This window comes from Sus scrofa, chromosome 15 (assembly GCF_054392235.1).
Source record: "Sus scrofa isolate SSC_HxYL_T2T_F1_AM1 chromosome 15, Sscrofa_HxYL_maternal_Yorkshire_Landrace_v2.0, whole genome shotgun sequence".
Lineage (NCBI taxonomy): Eukaryota > Metazoa > Chordata > Mammalia > Artiodactyla > Suidae > Sus > Sus scrofa.
In genome coordinates, this window is record NC_139397.1 from 40,913,280 (window position 1) to 40,941,117 (window position 27,838).

The 27,838-nt window shown below is 39.3% G+C and overlaps 1 protein-coding gene across 2 annotated transcripts in view; it reads right to left on the reverse strand.

Annotated features, from left to right (window-relative positions):
- Nucleotides 1-211: 211 nt before the first annotated feature.
- The window catches only part of CNTNAP5 (contactin associated protein family member 5), an 865,075-nt gene continuing 837,448 nt past the window's right edge, over nucleotides 212-27,838 (reverse strand). For both annotated transcript variants that reach the window (XM_021075830.2, XM_084999089.1), the window contains 3 exons: nucleotides 5,638-5,856; nucleotides 3,953-4,024; nucleotides 212-1,027 (listed from right to left, as the gene is read on the reverse strand). In XM_021075830.2, the coding sequence (XP_020931489.2) occupies nucleotides 834-1,027; nucleotides 3,953-4,024; nucleotides 5,638-5,856 (485 nt within the window). In that variant the 3' untranslated portion in view covers nucleotides 212-833. The remainder of the gene's footprint in view (nucleotides 1,028-3,952; nucleotides 4,025-5,637; nucleotides 5,857-27,838) is intronic.

Genomic DNA, 27,838 nt, shown 5'->3' on the forward strand with positions numbered 1-27,838 from the left:
AACAATTCCAGGAACAGCCTAGCTAACATTTCTTACTAAATTGGAAGAGGCATTTTTGAAGTTATAGAACATCTACTTCCTAGCAGCTTTCTTTTTACCTCCTAGTATCAAGCTACTATTTTCCATGCTTCCCCTAGGTTTATGCTATTGTGTGTTCTAAACGGTCAGCCCCAGGAGAGGGTGGTAAGAAAGGAACAAAGCCATAGCCCACTACTATCAGGAATCCTATATTTGAAAATACTCAGGGCATCCAAGCCATAGGGAATGATGAGGACTTGGGGCAAAGGACTTCCTAGGGTCAGGAGCATTAACACAAAACACACCTCTCTTGTTCCTTCTGAAGTGCTACTATCATAAGCCAGGCCCTGACATCTTCTCTTGGGTACCCTGAGTTCCCCGGTTAGAAGAGACTTGAAATGGGGGGGGGTGTTGAGGATGATGGGTACATGCCTAAGTCACAGAGCTCAGGTTCAAGGTAAGCCTGCAAGACGGGATGGCTGCAGATGTGAAGGGCGTATCCTGGAAACTGGAAATTCAGAACTGAAGATGTTCGTGTGCACACGTGTCTCTTCCTTGTCTAATGTTGTCAAGTCTGTCTCTTGCGTGATCTTTTTCACCACGGTGAGTTTGTCAAAGAGGAAGGCAGTGGCCATAGCTGCCTGGTATTCTGGGTTGGTTCGAGGGGATAGATGCTGTGGTGATTGCAGGTATGTTCCAAAAATAAACGGAAAACCAATAAGTGGAAGGGAATGACCAAAATGAGAAGAGAGGAGAAAGAGAAGGGGAGAAAAAAAAAAAAGAACAAAGAAAGTATGAGGTGACCCTGCAGATTTTCAGATGAAATATTCCCGCTTACACTCGCTCACTGTGCTTTGCAAATCAATGTCATTTCTAAAGGACGTGTCCAAGTTTTCCGGATATTCCTTCTCCATCTGGTTAGTGCGATGTGACTGTCTGTGCTGGTAGAGGAACCGGGTCATGATGCCGATGACGGAGATGATGATGAATATCACCACTGCTATTACTCCTGCGGGGAAAGGGGACCCAAGAGAGGGAGTTTATTACAGAGCATCCAAACCAAGAGGTCTGGTCAATTTAGATGAGAAAGGCACCTGGGGAGAGATACAAATGAAAACAGACAGGCAACACACTCAACCGCATGTCCAGAAGGGCACGTGGGCTGAAATGCTTCCAGGCTTCAGGGACAGCAAACTTCCTCTTTCAGACTAGCGAGGAAGCCAGCCAGCTCAAAGCAGAAAAGGCTTTAGTTGATGCACGAAGAGCGCCATCAAATCAATATGTAGTCATGCTAGCCAAGGATTTCTTAGCACATTCCTCAAGTGCTGCTCAAAAGAATGTGTCAGAATCATTTTCAATTAGCACGTCTTTGTCACCTTGCAAAAAGTATCTTAGAATTACCTGGGCATCCTAGAAAAGATTTCCTCAAACATGCTCTATTGATGTAAATTTGTTTATGGTCTAGGTTTGCTTTGCTAAAAATGAAATGCTTACTAAACATTTAGGGCATTCTACCTTGCTTTGCACACTGCTAGGCACAGGCTGAATGGAAGATTGTACCCTCTGTTCTCCCATGTCAACTGCACTGTCACATGTCTGCCCTGTTGTGTCACCTGCTCACTGCTTGGACTGTACTGGACCCTCCTAGCAAGCTGTCCTCACTGACCCCAAGGTCCTGTCCCTGCCTTTTCCAGGAAGGCTCTCAGGACATGAAAATCAAAGTCAGCAAAGGGATGGTGGCAATGTGGATGCTGTCCAATTTTAAAAGGTGAAAGAGGCAATGGGAGAAGTCATGGTTTTTGGCATTAAAGCATCTGAAAAGTATTTATGATATTCAAAGATAAGCTCATTCCTAATAAAGTGTCCTTTTCGCTGTCTTTTCTAAGTAGAGGGGAAAACAATGTTTATTTTATAAAGTTATTTTGGGAAACCCTGCATTATAATTTATATAAGCATAGACATTTGAGAGTTATTTATTTATTTATTTTTCCTTTTTAGGGCAGCACCTGCGGTATATGGAAGTTCTCCGGCTAGGCGTCAAATCAGAGCTGCTATTGCCAGCCTGTGCCCTAGCAACACCGGACCAAGGCCACATGTGAGGTCTATGCTGCACCTTGCACCAAGGCCAGATCTTTAACCTACTGAGGAAGGCCAGGGATCGAACCTGCATCTTCATGGTTACCAGGTAGATTCTTAATCCGCTGAGCTGCAACGTGAATTTGAGAGTTACATATACTGAATGCCTTATCTGACACCAATTTGGTGCAGAGCTGAGGCCATGATTAGGGTTGCTTACTTTTTAAAATATTCTTAAACCATGATGTAGCATTTTCCCCAACTATTTTAGAACAAGGCCTAGTAAAACAAGAGAAGTGAACAAACCTAGAAATTAACTGAGTATAGTGACACCCATGAATGGGACAAGCTTTAAGACATGAAATGCAGGAGCTTCCTGGTTGCTCAGAAGGTTAAGGATCTGGTGGTGTCACTGCTGTGGCATGGGTGGGTTCAATACCTGGCCCAGGAACTTACACATGCCAAGGGCTCAGCCAAAATTTGAAAAAGAGATGAACTCCAGAACTGGTTTCTGCGCCTTCAGTACATAGGCTATTCAGAGTCAGAGGCTGTGAACCTCCAGAAATGTTCTCCTGTGGTGCAGAGAATTTCCTGCTCTTAAACAGACACAGAGAAGCCTGCGTATGGGTGGGAAGTGGGCAGCAGTCACAAAAGGCTTTTTTCTACTTGTCAAATGGGAAATTATACGCAGAGACACAGGCACAAAATCATTTCCTGTATTTCTCGTGGCCAAAAAAAATAGACTCAGGATCTTTTCCCTGAAGCAGATATTCAGGTCAGACATTTTAAGAACTTCCTGAAGGAAAGGCTGTGTTTTTAATTTTTGTTTTCCTTCATAACCTGATTCCAACGATGCACTTCTGTGCACCCCTGGCCGTATCCTTCCTCCCTCTAAACCCTATGCACTGGTTCTGTTATCCACTCGCCCATCCCCTCCCCCCCACCAAGCTGTGAGTCCTTTGAAAGCAGTGTCCATGCCTTTTATCCCCATTCCTCTGCATAGCACTTGTCCTGACCTACAGCAGGGGTTCACTCCATAGATGTTAAGCACATGGGTACTGTAGATGTTTAAGAGGAGAACTCCATCTGGTGTGGCTCAGCTCATCCAGCTGCCAGAAGGCAGGGGTGGGACGCCTGCTAAGACCATGCCGCTCGTGTGGAAGTGGAGTTAGTCTCTCACAGGAGTCTTACATTAAACAAGGTCTGAGCGTCATTCTGTGCTTCAAGGCCCAGATGGAAAAATCAAGCTACTGGAGGCATCAGCCAAGCTAAGGTGGAATAAAAAGGAGTGGAGCGGGGAGGCCAAGAGGCAATGAGAAAATGGAAAAGCAGGGGAGGCAGGAGACAGAGCAGAGATCAGAGCAGAGCAGACAGGGTCTGCCTCTGTAACCATATGTGCTGCTAGATTGGAAACTGTGGTCCTGCGGGCTTCACCCTGCTTGTTATAGCCACTCGGAGGAGAAAACCCGACAGGACCAGGCTCCATCCATCTGTCTGCCCCAACATGGCTTCTTCCCATTTGTAGCTTTATTGGTCTGCTTTGTGCTTTAGGAAAAATGAAAGGTGCATGTGATCCACGGGATGCACGCTTTCTGTCTCCAAGCAGAGTATCCAGCTATTGACCCTGTTCAGCTGCCTGGTGGTTCAGGGGAGGGAAGCGTCTAGGGAGGGCCTGGTGGGGGTGGTGCCTTGACCTCAACAGCACATGTGGCTGTTCATGAAAAGGCTGGCATTCTTGTAGAGTGTGTAGGGTTCTCGGAACTGGAGTGCCACCATGGAGGAAAGACTCAGATGGAGTCTCCCAAAGCACAAGAATCACTTATGTCTCTCCCGCTTTCAGAAACCAAGAACAGTTTACCTCCAATGACGGCGGAGTCGCTTCGGACTGCATTGGTCAGTGGTTCCCTCTCATCTGTCTTCCCAAAAAGATCTGAAAGGAGTAAAAGACACTCAACATCCTGGAAGGAGACCTGCAATAGGGAGTTGAGATGACAGCTCCATGTACTAGACCAGGTGCTCCAGAGAGCTATGACTTGTCAATTTGGAAGGAACCCAAACAAATACACACACAAAAGATTTGAAGTATACTGCTTACTTCCCTAGTCTCATGACACTGTTAGCATCTACCTAAGGTGTAAGCTAAGGGCGGCAGCAACAGACCTATTGTACTCTGCTCATATCTGCTTTGGGCCACAGCCTCCTTCTCAGCCTGCACCCGAAGTCCTGTTCTGCTTTGCTGGATAGTTCCTATCCCTGGTAACAGCTTCTTAACTCAAACACATTTGCCTCTGGATCAGAGGTTTCTTTAGCTGCAAGAGATTTCTGTCCATTGACTGGAAAGGACAAAAAATGCTGGCGATTTAACATCCCCAAGAAACCCTCACCCATTTTACTGTACAAACATTGACATATATGGTGTAAGGAAAAAAGCTTTGAGCTTGAGGGCACATAGACATGGTTTGAATCCTTTCTCTGACACTGGTCTGACACATAAATTTTTAAATAACAACCTTCAAAAGTATTTAAAAGGGGTAATGATACCAGTGGGTATGCATAAAATGCACCTTTAGCACCTATGATTAGTATCACTGTATCATTTAACCCTCAGGAAATGACTACAATGTGATCAGTATTTTCCCATTTTCACAGATAAGGACATTACATCAAGGCCATTAAGTAACCTGCCCACAGTTGTATAGTTCATTCACAAAAGATGCAGAAATCAAATCAAGGCTTGTCCAATGTCACATTTAGATCCTTTCTGTGGTATATAACTGACTGCTGCCTGGAAAATACCAAGATCGGTGATGAGCAGTTTGAGCATAGTCAAATTCTATGCCCTTTCTTTGCTCATAATCCATAACTTGTTTGGCAATTGATGATCACACCTGATTAAAACAAATCCTAAGAACACTTCAAGATGCCTAGGATGATGGAAACTTAGACAAGATAGAAAAGGTATTTTGGGGAGCAGTAAAGTAAGAGAAGATATATATGGATGGCTGTGTTGTGGGACTTTCCTATTATTAAGGAAGGTCGATTTTAATCATATGAATTATATTAGCTCAAAAACCAGCCTGCCTTCCTAACATCTAAAATCTTTAATCCTCAGAGCAGTAGCCACTTAAAGAGTTGTGAAGATGATAGATAGGAAGATGATTATATAGACAGATGGAAAGATAGATTTATAGATGATAGAGAGATGGGTGGATAGATAGATGATAGAGAGATAGATAAAGGGATAAATAAATTGATCATTGATAGACGATAAGTGGATGATTATACAGATGATAGATGATAGATGGGGAGATATAGATTTCTAACTATTCATTATGTTAAAAGTAGGATTATTTGAATATATTTAATATATTTGGATAATACATTTAATTTATATATAGACTCAAATATACAACTCTAAGAAATCTAACCACTTGTAATCATATGAGGTGAGAATTGAGTAACATTAGCCTTTAGCTTGGAAACTTCTTAAAGACCTCAAAGGAGCCCGGTGAGAGAAGTTCCATTGAGTATTTTCTTGTGTACCTGAGGAAGAATGCACTGTGGTCACTGCATTCACATCAGAATCCATCACGGAGCTACAGCTGGACTCCGTCAGGGTCCCTTGGATGGTTACAGGTGCGATGGTGGCATGGCGCAGGGCTGCCTTCAGCGGTGCTATGTGGTTGTATTGGACTGAAGCCAGACAGCCAATAAAACCCAGGATGTTTGCTTTAGCAACTTCAGCATCCAATCCAAGAGTCTCTGCAACATGAAGAAGAATCCACTTTTAGAAACCATGCTCCATATCCTCTTGAAAGAATGTCAGAAATCACAGAAAGTACCTTGTTAGTCTTTGAATAAATGAACTTGTTCCCCCCTCTCTCTTTGTCTTTCTCCAAACTCTACGAGTATCAACATAGCAACCACATATCATATAAAATTTCTAGGGCTATCCCTGCCTTGAGATAATGTTTCAAACTTCTAAATTTTCATTCATGTATTTTATGAACTGTAACTAATACTTCATAAATCTCTTCTACACTCTAGATGTTTTATATAATTTAGATCATTATCTCCATTCCCATTTATTTATGGATGCTGGTGATTAATTCAAGCATACTACAATGCTCATTACAACATTTCACTCAAAATTATAGCAAGAAAAAAAATGAAAAGAGGCAAACAGAGGGGTAGAATTCAAAGCGGTCCTCTTAGAAGTTTACCATGTTTGGTGTTTTCAATGGCCTGTGTACACTGATCATCTATTCAAGATTTTTAACATGCTTAGTTCTGTCTATGGTACTGAATGGTGAGCATGGATTTACTATGACAATAGAAAAATAGAAAACAACACTCAGATTTCCCAAATGTCTTTGAGTCTTTATAAAAGATAAAAATGCAATAATTTATGATTCATAGCAAGATCAAATATCTCATTTTCTTCAAGATTTGTGGTAAGATTACTCAGTAGCCCATTTCTTTATTAACAAGGGTCATTTGAACAAATTGCTATCAGGCAATTACATAAAACTACAGTACAGAATGAATTTTTTTCATTTTTTTTTCTTAAGGCATAATAATGTCAACAATCTAGATGGTTCAAATAGTTATTATATTATGATAATCTGTTTATTTTCTGTAAGAGATAAGGAGTTTCCTTTCTATCAGATAGATTTCACTTTCTTTCCATTCATAAATGATCAAAGAGTGACTCCCTGGATCAACTTTAGGAAGAGACATATTAACCAAACAGAGCAAAATGAGAAATCAACTTAACAGTGCTTTTTCTACTCTTGTCCTCATTATTTTCTCCCCTTTCAACACCCAGGAAAACTTCTCTGATTTATCATCCTTGCCTTCTCAGAGGAAAAGAAAAGAAACAGTGTGTGTTAATTTTATGTGGCTAAGGTAACAAATTAGCACAAATTTAAACAGCATTAAAAACAACACAACTATGTTGTGTTACAGCTCTGCAGAAGTCAGATACAGTCTCACTGAGCTAAAATCAAGGTGCTGTCAATTTGTATTTCTCCTAGAATTTCCAGGAGATTATCCATTTTTTTCTTTTCTAACTCCCACAAGACACCCACATTTCTTGGCTTATAGCATGTCCTTTCCTGTATCTTCAAAGACAGAAATGTTGCATTTCTTTGCATCTTCCTTCCAAAGCCACATCTACTTCTAAATCTCTTCTTTTGCCCCCTCTTTTATTCTTTTTTTTTTAATTTTAGGGCCACACCCACAGGATATGGAAGTTGCCAGTCTAGGGGTAGAATTGGAGCTGTAGCTGCTGGCCTATGCCACAGCCACAGCAACACAGGATCTGAGCCGCATCTGCAAACTATACCACAGCTCAAGGCAACTCCGGATCCTTAACCCACTGAGCAAGGCTAGGAATCAAACCCGTGTCTTCACGGATGGTAGTCTGGTTCATTGCTGCTGAGCCACAATGGGAACTCCCCTTCTTTCACTTTTAAGGGCATTTGTGATTGCAGTGAGCTCAGACAGATAACCAAGGAAAATCACCCTATGTTAAGACAAGTTGACAAACCACATTAATTTTGCTGGTAACCATAATTCTTCTTTGCTAGTTAGCCCTACATATTCATAGGTTCTGAAGATTAGGACTCAGCTATCTTTATGGGTCCTTATTCTTCTTATCATTCCATTCTTCCGGACTCCACGTCTGAGGTTCTGTAAGAACTTTTTAGGTAATGATAATAAAAGTCAAATAGAGATGTAAAGTGACACTCTTCTTCAAGTGTGAAAGAACACTGGGGTGGGGAAGAAACTTTTGCCTTCCACATACTCCAATAAATATCCTACCGTGATGGTTCATATTTGTTGCATATTCACAAAAGCATCATATGTGCTTATTTGTATCCTAAGCTTTAAAGGACTGAGATTATGAGCATAAGAAACTGCTCAAGTACTGTTATATAACAGTCTTCCACACCAAAGCTTTAATTAAGACTAGGTACCATTTGTCCAGTGGCACCAGAACTCAATGTAACCTGGTGTAATTCAGAACACACATTAACTACTGATTAGTAGTTATCAAGAGGTAGAGTTAGAGATCAGAAGGCTTTACAGAAAGAGGCGGAAGACAAGAAGGGAAGCATAAACAGCACAAAGTTTTTGCCTTACCGGATTTCAAAGTAGTGGAAAGTGACAAGTCATTGGAGTTATGCCTTAAGGGTCTAAATCTAAAGTCCCAGATCTTATTCCTAGAACTCAGTTAAAAAGAAGCCTATATTGACTCCAAGGTCTTTGAAGGCTATTGTTGTTATAACTGCCAAGAATCCATGTTCCAGGTACACAAATAGGCACATGGATGAATTGAGGGACAAGCCAGAAAATGATCACCTCTCTTTAAAGGAGGAAATGTTTTGGATAGTCTTATCTCTAGGAAAGTTTATTTATTCTATAAAGAGCATGTAAACCTTGAATGGTTTCTGAAAAGAAATGAAGAGAATAAGAGTCCTTGATAGAAGAAAATACCTTCAGGGAGTTCCCGTCGTGGCGCAGTGGTTAACAAATCCGACTAGGAACCATGAGGTTGTGGGTTTGGTCCCTGCCCTTGCTCAGTGGGTTAACGATCCGGCGTTACCGTGAGCTGTGGTGTAGGTTGCAGATGCGGCTCGGATCCCGCGTTGCTGTGGCTCTGGCGTAGGCCAGTGGCTACAGCTCCGATTCGACCCCTAGCCTGGGAACCTCCATATGCTGCGGGAGTGGCCCAGGAAATAGCAAAAAGATAGAAAAGAAAAAAAAAATACCTTCAGTATGAGGCCTGACATAGTGATTTCTCTAATTACAGGGAGAGGCAAAGAAAAAAAAAAAAAAACACATTAGGATGTCTCCAAATTATACCTGCTTCTTAAAACCTTGTAAACGGATATGGGGTGGGAAACGATTTTTTGCTGAAAGGCATTTGTTCAATAATCAGCATGTACTGAGTACCTACCATATAATATGATACGTTTTTAAATTATTGAAATGTGGACGTCCTGTTGTGGCTCAGTGGAAATGAACACAACCAGCATCCATGAGAACACAGGTTTGATCCTTGGCCCCACTCAGTGGGTTAAGGATATGGCACTACCCTGAGCTATGGTGTAGGTCAAAGTGGTGGCTCAGATCTGGCATTGCTGCAGCTATGGCGTAGATCCAATTTGAGCCCCTAGACTGAGAACTTCCATGTACCGTGGGTGTGGCCCTAAAATAAATAAATAAATAAATAACTGAGATACTGGTGTACAATATCATGTTAGTTTCAGGTGACTACATCATGATTTGACATTTGTTCACATTATGAAATGATCACCATGATAAGTCTAGTAACCATCTGTCCCCATGCAAAGTTATTGCAGTATCATGGACCATGCTTCTTATGCTGTATATTGTACCACCATGGTTTATATATTTTATAACTGGAGGTTTGCACCTCTTAATTTCACTCACCTATTTTGATCACCCTCCACCTCCCACCCCTCTGGAAATTACCAGTTTATTCTGTGAGTGTTTTCAGTGCATTTTGTTTTTTTAGAACAAAATACAAATATAAGTAAGATTATATAGTATTTGTCTTTGACTTATTTCACTTAGTATAAATAGAGTCATCCATGTAGTAGCAAATGACAACATTTCACATTCCACATATATAATAACATCTCCTTTATTAATGAAGTGTCCAGTCATTTCTCCATGGACACTTACCTTATTTCCACATCTTGGCTATTGTAAACAGTGCTGGGATGGCTTTGTGGTGTATAGATCTTTTCAAATTAGTGTTCGTTGTCTTTGGTTAAGTACCCAGAAGTGAAATTGCTCAATCTGTTTTAATTTTTTTGAGGAACCTCCATTCTCTTTTCCATAGTGGCTGAACCAACTTACAAGCCTACAAAGAATGCACCAGAGTTCTTTTTTCTTTACATCCTTAACAACACTTATTTGTTCTTTTTTTAGTTGATAGCTGTTCTGACAGGTGTGAGATGGTATCTGGCTGTGGCTTTGATTTGAGTTTTCCTGATAATTAATAATGTTGAGCATCTTTTCATGTTTCTATTGGCCATCTATATCTATTTTTTTGGAAAAAAGCCTATTCATGTCATCTACTCATATTTTTAATCTTTTGAAACTGAGTTATGTGAGTTCCTTGCATATTTTGGATATTAACCCAATATTGGCTATATCATTTGCAAATATCATCTACCATTAACTGGGCTGCCTTTTCATTTTGTTGCTATCTTCCTTTGCTGTGCAAAAGATTCTTCACTTGATGTAGTCCCATTTGTCTATTTCTGTTTTTGTTACTTGCCTAAGGAGAAAGATCCAAATATATATTGCTAAGACCGATGTAAAAGAATGCATTTCCTTTCTTTTCTTCTAAAACTTCTATGTTTTCAGGTCTTACGTTTAAGTCTGTAATCTATTTTTATTTTGTTTATGTCTATGGTGTGATAAATTAATCTAATTTGATTCTTTTACATGTAGGTGTCCCATTTTCCCACAACCATTTAGAAGAAACTCTCTCTTCTCTGTTATGTATTCTTGTGTCTTTTGTCATAGATTAACTGAACACATAAGTGTGGGTTTATTTCTAGGTCCTCTATTCCGTTCCATTGATCTATGTGCCTTTGCTTCTCTGTGTGTGCTAGTACCCCATATTGTTTAATTATTTTAGCTTTGTAGTATAGTTTGAAATTAGGGAGCATGATGCCTCCAGCTTTGTCCTTTCTCAATATTGCTTTAGCTATTCAGGATTTTGTTGTGCTATCATACAAATTTTAGAATTATTTGTACTACCTCTGTTAAAATGTCATTGGGATTTAGATATGGACTGCATTGAATTTACAGATTGCATTGGGTGGTATGGCTTTAAAAATATTAATTCTTTCAATCCCTGAACACAGTAAATCTTTTCATTTAATTATGTTGTCTTAATCTTTTTCATTAATGTCTTATAGCTCTTTGAATACAAGGCTTTTACCACCTTGATTAGATTCATTCCTCAAAATTTTACATTTTGGTGCAACTGTAAATGGGATAGCTTTCTTAATTTCTCTTTTCAATAGTTTACTAGTATATAGAAACACAACAGATTACTGTAATTAATTTTGTATCCTGCAACTTTGTAAGACTAACTTATTAGTTCTAATAGTTTGGGGTAGTATATTTAGGATTTTCTATATATAATATCACGTAATTTGCAAACAGTGAGATTTTAATATTCCTTTCCAATTTGGATTCTTTTTGTTTCTTTTTCTTGTCTGATTGTGTGGCTAGGACTTCCAAAACTATGTTGAATAAAATTAGTGATGTGGGCATCATTGTTTCGTTCTTGATCTTAGGAAAAAAAATGGTTTCAGCTTTTCACTGTTAATTATGGTATCAAATATGAATGGGTTTGTCATATATGGCCTTCATTATGTTGAAATATGCTCTATACTCACTCTGATGAGAGTTTTTGTCATAAATGGATGATGAATTTTGTGAAAACCTTTCTCTGTATCTATTGAGACGATAGATTTTTATTCTTCACTTTTTTAATCTGGTATATCACATTGACTGATTTTTGGCTATTGAAACATCCTTGCATCTCTGAGTTAAATTCCACTTGATCATGATGGTATATTATCCTTTTAATATACGGTTGAATTTGGTTTGCTAATAGTTGTTGAGGATGTTTTTGCATCTATGTTCAAAAGCTACAAGTTTAGCATGTAATTTTCTACCCCCCCTCTTTTTCAGTGTCTTTGGTTTTGATATGGACCTGATACTGACCTCATAGTATGAATCCAGAAGCATTCCTTCTTCAATTTTTCGGTATAGTTTGAGAAGTATGTGTGTTAACTCTTCTTTAAATATTTGGTAGAATTCACCTGTGAAACCATCTGGTCCTTGACTTTTGTTCATGGGAGAATTTTTTTAACATACTGATTCAATTTCATTACTAGTAATTGGTCTGTCATAGTTTTTATTTATTCTTGATTTTGGTCTTAGGAAATTGTAGGTTTCTAGAAATTTATCATTTTCTTCTAAGTTGTTCATTTTACTGGCACATAATTTCTAGAGTTATCTCTTACAATCATGTGGTTTTGGTTTTAACTTCTCTTTCATTTCTGATTTCATTTATTTAGGTCTCTGCTCTTTTATCTTCTTTAGAAGTCTGGCTGAAAGTTTATCCATTTTGTTCATCTTTGCAAAGAACCAACTCTTAGTTCCATAGGTATTTTATATTGTGTTTTGTTCTCACTTATTTCCATTCTGATTTTCATTTCTTTCCTTCTACTACCCTAAGGTTTTGTTTGTTCTTCTTTTTTCAAGTTCTTGTAGGTGTAAAATTAGATTGTTTGAGATTTTTCTTATTTTCTGAGGTAGGCTAATATTGTTATAAACTTTCCTCTTAGACCTGCTTTTGCTGCTTCCCATAGATTTAGGATCATTGTGTTTACATTTTCATTTGTCTCCAGGTATTTTTTTAATTTCTTCTTTGGTTTCTTTGGTTATCTATTGGTTGTATAGTGACATGTTGCTTAACTCCACAAGTTTGTGTTTTAGCATTTTTTTTCCTTGTAGTTGATTTTTAGTCTCAAATTATTGTGGTCTGAGAAGAAGCTTGATATGATTTAAATATTTTTAATTTATTGAAACTTGTTTTGTGGCCTAGCATGTGATTTATCCTGGAAAAATTTCCATGGGCACTTGTAAAGAATATGCACTTTGCTGTTTTTGGATTAAATGTTCTGTATATATCTATTAATCTATATTGTTTAAAATATGATTTAAAGCCAGTGTTTCTTTATTGATTTTCTGTCTTGATGATCTTTCCACTTATATAATGGGCTATTAAAGTCCTCTATTATTGTATTACTCTCAATTTCTCCTTTATGCTTGTTAACATTTGCTTTATGTATTTAGGTTCTCCTATATTGGGTACATTTATACTTATAACTGTGATTTTTTTGTTTAATTGATCTATTATCATTAGGTACTATTGTTCTTTGTGTCTTATAACAGTCTTTATTTAAAGTCTATTTTATCTGATTTAAATATGCTGCTCCAGCTTAGTTTCATTTCCATTTGCATGAAATATCTTTTTCCATTAGTTCTCTCTTTCTTTGTTTTTTTTGCCTTTTTCAAAATTAAGGTATAATTGATTACCTCCCTTTCTTTGGATCTGAGGGGTATCTCATGTAGTCAGCATGTATATGTGTTTAGTTTTTTTTTTTTTTTAATCCAGCAAGTTACTCTATGTCTACAGCAATTGTTTTAAAATTATTATTTCTATTTCCTTAAAGATTCTTCCATGTATAATCTATTATCATCCAAAATGTACAGGGGAAGGAACTGACACTATGAAAGTTAAAATATATATCAGAGATCATGTGGAAAAGTTGAGATTTAAACCAAAGTCTTCATGTCTTGAAATGCCAACTCCTTATGTAAGCCATGCTGCCTACCTAAAACCCTTCCACGAATATCTTAGGTATTTTTGTAAGGTATGTTTACATAAATTAGCTAAGAATAAAAGAGTTGCAAAAACTAAGGGAAGCACAAGTCATTCTGAACTCTTTATTGTAGTAAAGATAATGCATTTACTAAGTAATTTATTTCAATTTTAGGTTGCAACTGCATTAGATTTATAGGGGATTAGGCAAGGTGACAATTTTATATGCTTTGCTACAGAATAAATATGGGAGACAAATATTGAATGTGGCTAGTTAGAAGTGGCAGAATGAGGATGCAGACAAAGTTCCCACCTCTGGAAAATGCCACTGATTTTTTTCTCATTCTTCCCAAGGTTTTCCACTAACATATAAAATCCCACCCAGCCAAAGAAAGACTACAAAATTTATCCTCTTATAATATATGCCTTGAGAAATCACAGATATGCACAGAAAACCTTCAGAACGTCTTATTTGAAACTGACATCATTTCTACTTCCCAACACACTTTAAATATCACTGAAATACACTTTCTGATTTTCATTAGTCTAGCCTCTTGACCTCAAATACTGATGTAGAAACAATGTGGCATGCTGAAAGAACACAGGTTTGAGGTAGATAGACTTAACATGATGAATTATGCCCTTGAACACATGACTTGTTTTTTTCTCATTTCCTAATTTTAGTTTTGTCCACTGCAAAATAGTGGTAAATTGTATTGACCACATGAATTGTGGAGGAAATAAATATAATTAGCATTATCCTTAGCTCAGTGCCAATACTTGCATTCACTATAATAATTATTATTACTATTATTATCATTATTCTTCCTATTACTCATACAAATAATTCCAAAATCCTTTGCCTAGATTCAATGGCCCTCAACGTGCCTGAGCAGTACTGCATTTATATGAAAGAACTAAGAGGTAAATGCTGATGTACTCACTGTGAAGACTGAATTTCCACTTCACACTGACTCATACCTGAATAAAGGCAGTATTAAAACTCTGAATGACTCATTTGGTTAAATTATTGTAGACTAACTTCTTTAAGCATCCTTAAAACTTGACTATTTACATTAATTTGTGAGCACTCATTTCTTCAAAGCAAAGCTATGCTCATCTATTAACACAAGTGGAATTTGTAATGCCAAGGAAAATAGCACAGCACCAATTTTAGCCCATATATAAGCAACACTTCACACAGGCACAGTTGTTTCACACTAAGAGAATGACAGAGCCAATCCAGGTAAATGTTAGGCAAGAAGGTTTTTGTTTGTTTGTTTGTTTTCTGGTTATTAAAAAAAAAAGATCAGCAATTTGCTAAAAACAGACATTGCTCTAGGATGTAACATGACATTTGCTATATGTCAAAAGCCATTTTTAACATCTGAATCACAAAATGTCAAAATACAAGCCATGCAGACCCACACAACCTGAGCCTAGAGAGTAAAATGTTGTACCAACACAAAACATAAATAAAGGAAATCAATACTAATGGAAGATATAAGCAGTATCTTCAAGTAAATAGTTTTTCTTTCAAGAATACTTAGTGGCTCTCAGGTAAAAGAGAAACAGTCTGAAAATTTAACTATCAGGGATATCCAACACCTAAGAACCATGTCCCTGAGAGAAAGCCTTTAGTCCTGAAAGGGGAATGTTAAACTGTATTTAAAAAATACTCAGCATTTACTGAGTGCTTTTATGTTTTTCAGAACATGCACATTTACATCTATTTATTAGCTACCTGTGAGAACCACGTTCTGTGTGAGTCAGTAGACTTAGACTGTCAGCTAGTAGACATGTCTCCTGTCTCTATGAGCTTTCAGTCACTTTGGAGGATTAATTTAACAGGCCAGCAATAATTTCAGACAATAGGTCTATGGGAGGGAGAGCTCATCATGGCTGTGGAGATACAGAAGTGACCCTAACATGATCAGAAGGGATCAAACTAAGCATGCAACATGATTTCCAGGGAGATGTATGCAAAGGCAGATCTTTGGATCTCTATTCATTCAGTAGGTCTGGTGCGGAAATGCCCAGGAATTTGCCTTTATAAAGCACATTACTAGACAGTTATGACAAGGAGGGTTTGTGAACCACACTTTGAGAAACACTGCTTTCGGAAAGATTACCCAGAAGGAATGTGTCAGGTGATAGGTAAACAATTGTCATGCATGAGAGGATGGGCAGAGGGTCCCAGACACAAAGCAATGTCTGTGCAAGGCTTCAAGTGAGAACATCCATCACATTCCAAACAGTAAAAACTCAAGTTAACTCTGCCTTCAAATAAGACAAGAGATGATGCTAAAAAGATGGGCAGGCACCAGGTGGAAAGGATGTACTCCTCCATATTCCCAAGGCATTTTGCTAACTTCTACTGCACTTTTTTATTTCAGCATTATGTTTACAAGTCTCTCTCCCAATGAGGTGGGCAGCTTCTTGTTTTCAGGAAATCTGTCCTTTTTTTATTTCCAGCCCCAACAGCTAGGACACAATGCCCACCACACAGAGTATTTAATTACTGTAAAAGTAATTAATAAATGAAAAATAAATGTGTCCTTATATCAACAATACATAGCCTGATCATGGATATTTAGAAATATTTCAAACTTCTTTATTCTGGACATTTATAAGCATTTAGTTTCTTCTACATTCATACTCATAACACATCAGGGGGAATTCTCTTTGGTGGGGCCCAGTCCTGATGAGAACTTCATTGATATTTCTTGCAGCTGTGACAAGGCTACACATTGAATACTTGTCTTTATTCTTAGCATTTTGTTATCTAAAGCTAAATGAACTGTTTCTATGGCACCTGAGTGACCATGTAAATTTGGTCACATCACATCACAGTGTCTCTTCTGTTCTCAATGGCTCCACAGGTTTAAAAGAGTCAGAGCCTGTTGTTGTGGTCTTCACACAGCCAAGGAGACATGCCCACAGTGTTGCATGATGGGTCCTTTGTCTTTGGATCCCAGGCTGAAAATCCCTTTGACTGTGAGGATGTCCTTGGATACCTTACCCTCCTTCCCTCGGATCTAAATCTCCAACACTGAAATCAGCTGATTTCCTGCCTAAGTCACTGCATAAAATATTGTAATTGTGTGTGTGTGTGTGTGTGTGTGTGTGTGTGTGTGTGTGTAATACTGTTTCACCTTTTGTGTACCACTCTAGACCATTAGTTGCATGATAAAAATGTCCCTATTTGGAGTTCCCATTGTGCTGCAGTGGAAATGAATCCAACTAATATCCATGGGGATGCAGGTTTGATTCCTGGCCTCGCTCAGTGGGTCAGGGATCCAGTGTTGCCATGAGCGGTGGTGTAGGTCACAGATGTGGGTGAAATCCCTCATTGCTGTGGCTGTGATGTAGGCTGGCAGCTGTAGCTTCGATTCAACCTCTAGCCTGGGAACCTCCATATGCCACTGGTGTGGCCTTAAAAAGCAAGAAAAAAAAAAGAAAAAAAAAAGTTCCTATTTGCTTAACACTAACTGCCTATTTACTAACAAAGTATTTTTAGACAAAGAAGTTGTTAAATTAATATATTGGGGAGGATTAAATGAGTGAATTGTACAGGATCTAGCACATAGTAGGTCTTCTATTACTCTTCTTTAAGTCAAAATATATACATTTAGATATATGGAGAGAGAGAGAGATTGATGCTACAATACAAGAAACACAAAAATAACCAAGTTGATTCAGTTAACAAAAGTTCTATCATTTGAGAATTCATTATCTCAACTCACAGGCTGAACTATATTTTTGATTTTTTTAATTGAGTTGCTTAGTTATATGCAAATATAACATGCAATATATAAAGGCAGCTCTATGGATAGACAACAGTGACTGCTAGATCTGTAAAACTTCAGCAATATATCAAAATTTAAAAAATTCTAGATGTAATACTCTCAATGCCAATTCTGCTTATTTTCCACAGAAAGATTACTTTTCTGACTTTAAGACTGGTACTCGCACATTGATGTATAAACTCATCCCTTTGGGACTGAAAAATAGAAAAAGAATTCCTCCTAGGATGCTGATTATCTATTTGATGTAGGGCCAGAATCAGACAACTCACATGTCTTGACTCATACCTATGTTGTTTACTCTGTTAAAGGAGAGGAGTGAAGCTAGAAGCCAGCATGTCCCTATGGAGAGTCTTTTAACAGAACCCCAAAATAACCTATAGAAATATATTCTACTCTGCCACAGAATTGCTAGTCATGATGTTAAAAGCACCAAGAGTAATACAAGCCATACTGAGCAACTCCAGTGATCCAAAATTATTTTTTGTTTTGTTTCCAGAAGTGGGCATAATGCAATTTGTATGGGGAGGTTTTTGCTGCAGGTAACAGAAAACCAAACTCACAGAGGCTTAAACATTACAGGGACAAGATAACACAAAGAAAATAGAGTTTAGAGGGAGGGAGTGCTCTGAGCATGGAGTTTCAGGGCATCTCCTCTCTGGCTGTTTCATCCTTAGGCTGGGACAAGGCAGCTGTGCCATTCCAGGCCCCAGAGAGGCAATGATGTCCAGAAGCAAAGCATAAATACATAAATAAATGCATAAATGAACAAGCTGCCCCATTCTGTACTTCTTTGTAAGAATGGAGAATCCTTCCTCAGAACCACATACACACAGCTTCCTACAGGCTTCCCATGTGCCAGACAGTGCCCCAGGTTCATTCTACTCCAGTCACTGGCAAAGGAGAGAGACTGCTGTATGTGCTTAGATCAGCAATTTTCAGGACCTATTTTTAGTCTTGAGACCCATTTTCACTCTTCAAAATTCCAAAGAGATTTGGAGTGCCTGTATCTGTTTTGTATCTATTAACAGCCACTGTATTAGAAATGAAAGCTGAGAACATTTTGAAAGAAGCCAGGCACACATCCCATTAGATGTCCAAGCTGTGATACCTTCACACATCTCAGAGCCCTCTACAAAGCTCTTCTGCACTCAGGGAACAAGAGTGACAAAGTGAATTGATGTCTATTATTAAAATGAAGATAGCTTTGGAGTTCCCATTGTAGCTCAGCAGTAATGAATCTGACTAGTATCCATGAGGACACGGGTTCGATCCCTGGCCTCACTCATTGAGTTAATGATCTGGTGTTGCTGTGAGCTATGGTGTAGGTCACAGATGTGGCTCGGATCCTGCATTGCTGTGGCTGTGGTGTAGGCAAGCCGCTGTAGCTCCTCATTCACTCCCTAGCCTGGGAACTCCTATATGATGTGGGTATGACCCTCAAGCCAAAAAAAAAAAAAAAAACGAAGACAGTTTTGGCCTTGTGGATTCCCTGGAGAAGTCTCAGGATTATACCCTCCCAAAGACCTCTGAACCAAACGTTGTGAGCCACTGGCTGAGACCAGGCAGGAGAGATCCTTGGGGATTGCAGATGAAGGTAACCTCCCCAGCAGTCCATGAATTCACAGAGGAGTGTGGATGCTTAAAGACAATTGGATTTCTGTTAGGGAGGGAAAAAATGCATGTTAGGTAGACAAGCAACACTATTAATTGTATACATACAAGCCAATCTCTGGAAAGAAAGCCAATCTATGGAAAGAAAGAAAGGAAGGAAGAAGGAAGGAAAGAAAGAAGGAAGGAAGGAGGGTGGGAAAGGAAAGGAAGGAGAGAGGAGAGAAGAAACAAGGGAGGGAAGAAAGGAAGGAATGAAGGAATGAAAAGAAGGAAGGAAGAAGTAAGCAGAGAGGAAGAAAGGAAGGAAAGAGGGAAGAAAGGATGGAGGGAGGGAAGAAGGAAAGAGGGGGAAAAGGAGGAAAGTTATTCAAAAAATAACTTCCTATAAACTGAATGTTATATGTGTGTCTATCCACCCCCTTGTGCTCATGTTCAGATTTTTTTTTAAAAAAAGTTATTTTTGATGAGTTATTTATTGACCTCTGCAAAAATCCTCATATCTAGTTGGAATGACCTAAATCTGGCTGCTCTATACCAGGAAAAATGAGCTATTCTCCAAGGAATGAATGGAGACCCACCAGAGGCAGAATCACCCTCTTGGTGATGATTGTACTCAGTGCTGCTTTTATGGATTGACTGATTGACTGACTGACTGATTGATACCAATTACCTTCTATTGCATACTTATCTGTATCACATGCGTCTTACTACTAGACAATATAATGTATCACTCAGGAAGACTTCTGAAGTACCCTTCAAAAAATAATAATAGGGGATAGCAATTACCGAGCATCTCAGATTAAGTGGTGAATATCCAAGGGCACATCCTGGTTTTAAGGCTCAGAACAGACAGAGCAGTATGGCATTATACCCACTATGCAGTTGAGGAAAAACCATTCATAAGGATTCAGTCACTGCAGTTGAAATTCCTAGCTCTTCCATTATATATTTTTCTTTCTTTGTCTACCAACCTTTGAAGCACAGGCCAGACCTTAACACTCAAGATCCCAGCTTGTCTATCTTTACAAAATGGCTCATTTTGTAATTTTAGACAGTCAATTAGTAGAACATAGATCAACTGGGGTACAGTAGCTGCAGGAAATCCCTTTAGGGAGGGGCCACTCTTAAATCTCCCAGGATAAGGTGCCAGTTTGGAGATGAAAAAGCAGCAGGAGGTACAGAGGCCGGGGCAGCCCTGAACTCTGGGTCCTGGTGGCTTCATGCTGATGGGGAATACTGGATCAGAACAGCCCTGGAGCCTGGCAGCTAACATTTCTGGGAAACTACCCCTTCTGTGCTGTTCCTGGGCCTGGGGGAGGGAGAGAGGGGCTATCTGTCTTTGTACAGATAAAGGTCAAGGCACAAATGACTCTTTTTCTCATGAATGATGAAGATGTCTTCTCCCGTTTTCAGTTTGTATGTCACTTCGACTGTTCTGCAGAATTGGGTAACGTAAGGTTTGTCTCCAGAATATCCATCATGAAAGGGTTGCTTAATAAGTACCAAATGCTTCTTGTTTTGTTTTGTATTTTAGGGCCGCACTCACAGCATATGAGGTTCCCAGGCTAGGGGCCTAATTGGAGCTGTAGCTGCCCGCCTACACCACAGCCACAGCAACGCCAAATCACAGCCGCATCTGTGACCTACACCACAACTCACGGCAACCCCGGATCCTTAACCCACTGAGCGAGGCCAGGGATCAAACCCGCAACCTTGTGGTTCCTAGTCGGATTCATTTCCACTGTGCCACTCCCAAATGCTTCTTGAAGTGCCTTTTAACACTTCTTTTCATAATTGCCTCTACTTCTGGACATCAATTTTGTCCTGCTCCAGTTAAATGAATAATTGCATTATGATGATGTTAAATAGAAACTATGTCACTCTCCATGCCACAGGTGAGTGGAATTAAGGTTTAGAGAAGGGAAGGAAGTTGCCCAAAGTTAGTGGTAAATATGAAAGCCTGACTCCAGACACAGAGGCCAGGTGTGGCAAATGTCGTGACACAGTACATTGTGTTGAATAAAAGTGTTCAGTGATTAAGAAAGGCTTTAAACGCCTTTCATTAAAGGCTGTGTGCAGAGTGGAATATATCTGATTTCTGAAGTCAGACAATCCTGGCTTTGCATACAGTTGTCGGCCAATTAATGAATGGAGGAGTGACAGTTATCATTTGAACTCCCCCCAAAGCAAGCTCTAAGGCAGGCATCAGGGTGTAAGTACTTTATTTACAAAGTGAAGAAGACACCAGTAGGGTGGTGGCAAAGACCAGGATGGGAAGGATGCTAGTAAAGTATTTTTCTCAAACCAACCAGCAGTTGGGGTAACTGGAACTTAATCCTACCAGGAAAGCTCTAGGAATCCCTGGGAACACACACCTAAACAGGAATCATCCCACTGGAGGATAAGAAACTAGGGTGTTTATACACCAACCCACAGGCACTAAATCCTTGACAATTCTGGCTTGAATGGGCTTCAGTGGCCAGAGAAGGTGCTGAGCAAAGTCATGTCAGGGGTTGGAAGTTATAAACGAGTTGGCACTGAAGTGATTAAGGCAAGAGGAGAGGCTGGAGCATCAACAGCATCTTCCAGAGTGACTGTGGGCAAGGTACTTAACTTCCCCATCTCTCAAATCAGGATAAAAATAACTAATCCCCCAAACGACTGTACTGAACTCTGTGTATATTATATTGAACACTCCCGAAGTCCAGGCCTTATGGAATTCACAGATATAGAATAAAGGTGGGGAACTATCTGGGTCAAGAGATGATAACTGACTGAATCTCATTCTATTAAAAATAACAACACATCACTCTCTTCAACTATTCATTCCCCCATCCAGTGGAAATCATACTGTTTAGTTTGAATAACCCAAATGCTTTAATAAAAGTATTAAAATAAAATCAAAACAAGTATACTGAGCAAGAGGAAAAACCTTACATGAAACAATGATAATGGAAAAGGAAAACACCCAACTGCCAGGCTGATCCTAGCAATGACTGGTATCAGCAGTATCAGATAAGAGTCTCCTCATCTTAATTTAATCATTAAGTGCTAACTGTATCATGTATGAGCATTTGAGTATATGACCCAGTACGACAGAAAATATGATACCACAGCTTGGGAAATAGCTCTCTAGATAAAGAAGACAAAGGAAATGGTACATATTTAATTATATCTTCTTTCTATTTAAAAGCCTCCATGGCTTTTGGTCATATTACAGGTAAAGTAAAACAAATGATCTTAACTTTTCAGGATCTGAAACTACCTACTTCTCTTCTTCTACCCCCACTGCCTTAGTCCTTGGCAAAGACAGCTATGCCTTTAACAGGGACCCCCCCACACACACCTGCCAGAAAGTGAAGATATTGTAACAAGAAGAGGAAGCATCAGTTTTGTCATCTGTCAAGTTTTCTTCCCGGTCTGAATTTCAAGGGAAACTTTACCATTTCCATTTTCAGATTCCCCTTCCGTGACTGTGCCTTCATATAGCACCTAAACATTGGGCAGTCACAGTGCGGTAAGCAGTGTCTGTGCAAATACATGATACACAGCTGCCCTTACACACACACACTAACAATTATTTAGTTATCAAACAATCCTGTTAAATAGTAACCATTATTCCTGTCTTAAAAGAAACTGAGGCCCAGATAAAATGAAGAACATGCCAGGTCTCAACCAGCCAGTGGTTGAACTCAAGCTTCTTCCCAACACCAGACCTCTTGCTCTGCCTTGTACTATCCTGCCTGTATAACCTGTACAGAATTCACCACATGCAGCGATTCAGATGAATCCCCAGCTGATAATCAATAAATTAATAGCTCACTCCCAAATGAAATTACAGATTACATATATTTGGGAAGGTGGGACCACTAATTGAGACACTTTAAAAGTAAGTTAAAGTCATCCTTCCTTGTCCATGGAAGCTCAAAGAGAGTTTTCACATTGCTTCTGACCCCTGAAGATATTTGTCCATGAGCCAAAGCTCAGCACTGAGAATTTGACTTTGGTGCTTTCCTTTTTTCCTTTTTTCTTTTTTTTTTTCCTAAATTTAATCCAAGGTTTATTCATTATTTCTCTCTCTCTCTCCCCTTCTCTCCCCTTTTCTTCATCCACATATACAGAGCACAACAAACAATACCACTAAAGGATGAATTGTGAATTGATTTAGAACATAACCCACCCACAGAGAAGCTTGTTTGCTTGCTGCATCAGCACAAATGTCAATCAAAAAGAATGAGCCAGTCTCTCTTTTCCGGTGTCGAACTCCCTCTTTCCTAAGAAAACCCAAAGGATTCAGGCAAACTTCCCTGGGTGCTCTCATAGACTTTGGTGCTTTTCAACGTTACTAACACATTGAAAGGAAAACTGCAATTGCTTTGTCCCGATATATGCCCAGGAGTGGGATTGCTTGATCACATGGTAGTTCTATATTTAATTTTCTGAGGAACCTTCACACTGTTTTCTATAGTGATTGTGCCAATACATTCTCACCAACACTGAAGGAGGGTTAACGTTCATTCAAAAATATACATGCATCAGTATGCTCATAGCAGCATTATTCACAATAGCTAAGACATGGAAAAAACCTAAATGTCCAAGGAAGGATGGATGGACTAAGAAGAGGTGGTACACATATACAATGGAATACTACTCAGCCATAAAAAAGAATGAAATAATGCCATTTGCAGCAACATGGATGCAACTAGAAATTCTCACACTAAGTGAAGTAAGTCAGAATCATAAAGACAAATATCATATGATCACTTTTATGTGGAATCTAAAATATGTCATAGATGAACCTATCTACAAAACAGAAACAGACTCACAGACATAGAGAAAAAACTTGTGGTTGTCAAGAGGAATGGGGAGGGAGTGGGACAGGGAGTTTAGAGGGTTAGTAACTGCCAACTATTGTATTTAGAATTGATAAGCAATGAGGTCGTGCTGTACAGCACAGGGAACTATGTCCAATCTTTTGGGATAGAACGTGATGGAAGACAGTATGAGAAAGAATGTATGTATGACTCAGTACAGCAGAAATTGGCACAATGCTGTAAATCAACCCTACATTAAAAAAAATCCTGCAATTGCTAATAACTTAGACGTTGCTCATAGAATTTTAGAGCTTCCAGAAACAAAGCCTGAGGGCAGATGGGTGTTTCAAATCTCGTCCATAAATGAGGGGGATGCCTTTTCTCACTGACATCCTGGGGGCAGCCTAGATGACTAGGGGCAGTTTCAGAACCAGAAACCCCACTGGATTAGTCATGGTTCTCCAGAAAAATGGACCAATAGATGACATATTTTATCATAAGGAATTGCCTCGCATGATTATGGAGGCAGACAAACCCCAAGGTATGCATTCAGTAAACAAGACCAAGAGAGCCAATGGGAGTTCTAGTCCAAGGCCAGCATGTTCCAGACTCGAGGAGAACCAAGCTTTCTTCCTAAACTTGGAAACAAAAAAGGCTCTATGTTCAGCTCAGCAGTCCTTTCCAATCTGCCTTATTTATTTATTTATTTATTTATTTATTTATTCATTCATTCATTCATTCATTTTTGTAGCTGCACCTGCAGCATATGGAAGTTCTGGGCCAGGGGTTGAATTGAGGCTGAAGCTGCGACCTATGCTGCGGCCACAGCAATATTGGATCTGAGCTGTATCTGTGACCTATGCTGCAGGTTGCAGCAACGCCAAATCCTTAACCCACTGAGCAAGGCCAGGGGTCGAACCCACATTCTCACAGAGAAAAGATCAGATCAGTAACCTACTAAGCCACAATGGGAACTCCTGCCTTTTTGTTTGATTCAGGCTTTTAACTGATTGAATGAGGCAGTCTTGCATTACAGAGGCTAATTTGCTTTACCTGGTCCAGTGATCCAATGCTTATTTCCTCCAGAAATGCCTCCCAGACACACCAGCGTAACATTTGACCACATGTTTGGGGCTTCTATGGGCCAGTCAAGCTGACACATGAAAATAAGCACCACACCCAAAATGTCCCTAGATTGGCGCAACCTCTAGGCACCTTGACTGAAATTTCCTTTTCCTGACTCACACAAGGAAAGAATGTCTTGCCAAGTATCCACTCCACACGAGTCAATTACAAGGATGTGTGCTGTATATAAATGGCACATAAGAAAGTTTTTAGGCACAGAAAAGATAGCACTGGATCCTCTGATCAATCATATGGTATGATATGCTGGGCAAACTGCTGATGCAGAATTTCCCCCAGATCACATGGGCTGGGAAACCCTAAATTGAAGTCCTGAGGCTTATGCATGACCTCAGCTCTTACGATAGCATCCTTCTTCATCTCTTAAATCCCTTTGCATATCCAACATCGGGAGTCCCAAATTTCTTCCATCTGCATGCCTACGGTGAAATTAGAGCTTTCTGTAGCTTGATGCAAAAGTACTAGGGATTAGGAATTTTTGATCCAAAAGGTTTAAGGATTCTCAAAGCAATGGCACTGCAGAATCTAAATCATCATCAAAGTCAGGGTTGGGGCCTGTGACTCCAAACTTCACTTTATTTCTACTATGTCAAGAAAATGGAAAAAGCTGAAGAGGAGCCAGGGTGAGCACAAATAGAAGCAACCATCTATTTTATATGAGAATGAGAAACACTGACAGTCCAGTAGCCAGGCGCATGTCTGCAATGGGAAAAGTCAATGAACGGACCACAGTTTGGGGTAACTCCACACGGTTTGGGGACACTGTCCACCCACAGGTGTAAAGTAGAAAGGAACTGTACTGCCCAGTGAGGCAGGGAGGAATGCCATAAGCATTCAAACTTATGCAGAAATATAATCACTGAATTCATATCAGTATTTAACTCAAACCATCAAAAAACCACTTTCCTTTTTCTTCCAGACATTGAAAAGTATCAATTTAGGTCAGCTTTCAGTTTCCTTTGTTTTGTTTTCTTTTAACAGTGTTAAAAAATGACTTTGGCATTAGAATTTTCAAAGTCAAAGTTCATAAAATGTCCATATGTCACAAAATCCTATAATGTTCATCATGAGAATAAACTTCATAGACCATTTGGCAGATCCCAACACTTCAAAGAAGATGAATATGCAGCCAAGAGATTTTCAATAGTTGTATGTCCACAAAGCTCTTCTGATTTCAGACACTCCTCTGCCTCCGAGCCAAACCGTTGTTCCTACTCTGGTCATTAACAAAATCTCCTTGAACCATATGTTCCCAAAAAGCCTTGGAATTTTTTTTTTTATTTTAAATATTTTATTTTTGAGGCTTAGCAGGATAAAGTGCAGAAATAAGTTTGCCTGTTCAAGGAAACACACAGGTAGGGCCTTCAAAAGAATAAAGCCAACAAGGACTCTTCTTTAAAGACTTCTTTGTATTAATAGGGAATGTGATGAGGGTGTGTGGAACACGGCTCACACTGCAGGATTTCCAGAATTGCTCCCTCAGGGCTAACCCCTGGGTGTGATGGCCTTTTGTAGATAGCAGTTTCTCTCCTGGATATACATACCTAAGAAAACTTAAATCAGGGATTCAAACAAATGCATGTACACACATGTTCATAGTTGCACTATTCACAATAGCCAAAAGGTAGACACAACTCAGTGCAATACCCACCAGCAGGTAAATGGATAAAACCCCTTGCAGTTTGAACAGACAATGGCATGTTACTCAATCATAAAGAAGAATGCAGTATGGATGCATGCTACAATGTTTCTGATCCTCAAAAACTGTGCTAAGTGGAAAAATCCAGACATAAAAGGTCACAAACAGTGTGACTCCATTTCAGTGAAGTATCCTGAATAGGTAGATCAATGGAGGTAGAAAGCAGACCCTTGGTTGCCAAGGGCAGGGAGGGAGAGGGAGCAGGAATGATGATTGCTGGTCCAGGGTCTCCTTTGTGGGTGATGTCTCAAACGAGTTAGAAGTAATGGTTGCACAACACCCTGCATGTAGTAAACATCTCTGTGACTTTAAAATGGTTAATTTCACTTAAAATGATACAAAAGAATATATTTACAAAACAGAAACTGACTCAAAGATTTTGAAACCGAATTTATGGTTATCAAAGGGGAAAGGTGGGGATGAGGAATAAACTGGGAGGTTTGGATTAACATATACACATTACTCTACATAACATAGATAAGTAACAAGGATCTATTGCTGTAGCGCACAGGGAACTCTACTCAATATCTTGTAATAACCTATAAGGGAAAATAATCTGAAAAAGAATGGATATATGTACATGTATAACTGATTTACTTAGCTGTACACCTAAAACGAATACAACATTGGAAGTCAACTGTACTCCACTTAACAAAAATAAAGTACACTTTGGCAGTTCCCGTGGTGGCTCAATGGTTCAAGAATCCAACTAGGAACCATAAGGTTTCAAGTTTGATCCCTGACCTTGCTCAGTGGGTTAGGGATCTGGCCTTGCTGTGAGTTGTGGTGTAGGTCACAGATGCAGCACGGATCCCACGTTGCTGTGGCTCTAGCGTAGGCCAGCGGCTACAGCTCTGATTAGATCCCTTGCCTGGGACCTTCCATATGCCTCAGGTGCAGTCTTAGAAAAAGACAAAAAAAAAAGGTAAAATAAAATAAAGTACGCTTTAACTTATATTAAACTTTAAAATAAAATAAAATGGTTAATTTCATGTTTATGTGAATTTTGCTTCAATAAAATAATCAAAAATAAAGAGACAGTGGGGTGATGGTTCAACTTGGCTAGACCGTAGGACTCCAACCCAGGTGTTGCCAGGAAGGTATGTTATGGATGTGAATAAAATCCACAATAAGTTTACTTATTATCCTAGATAATCTGGGTGGGTCTGATTTAATAGTTGCCAAGAATTAAGGGCAGAACAACTCTTCTTTTTGGGCT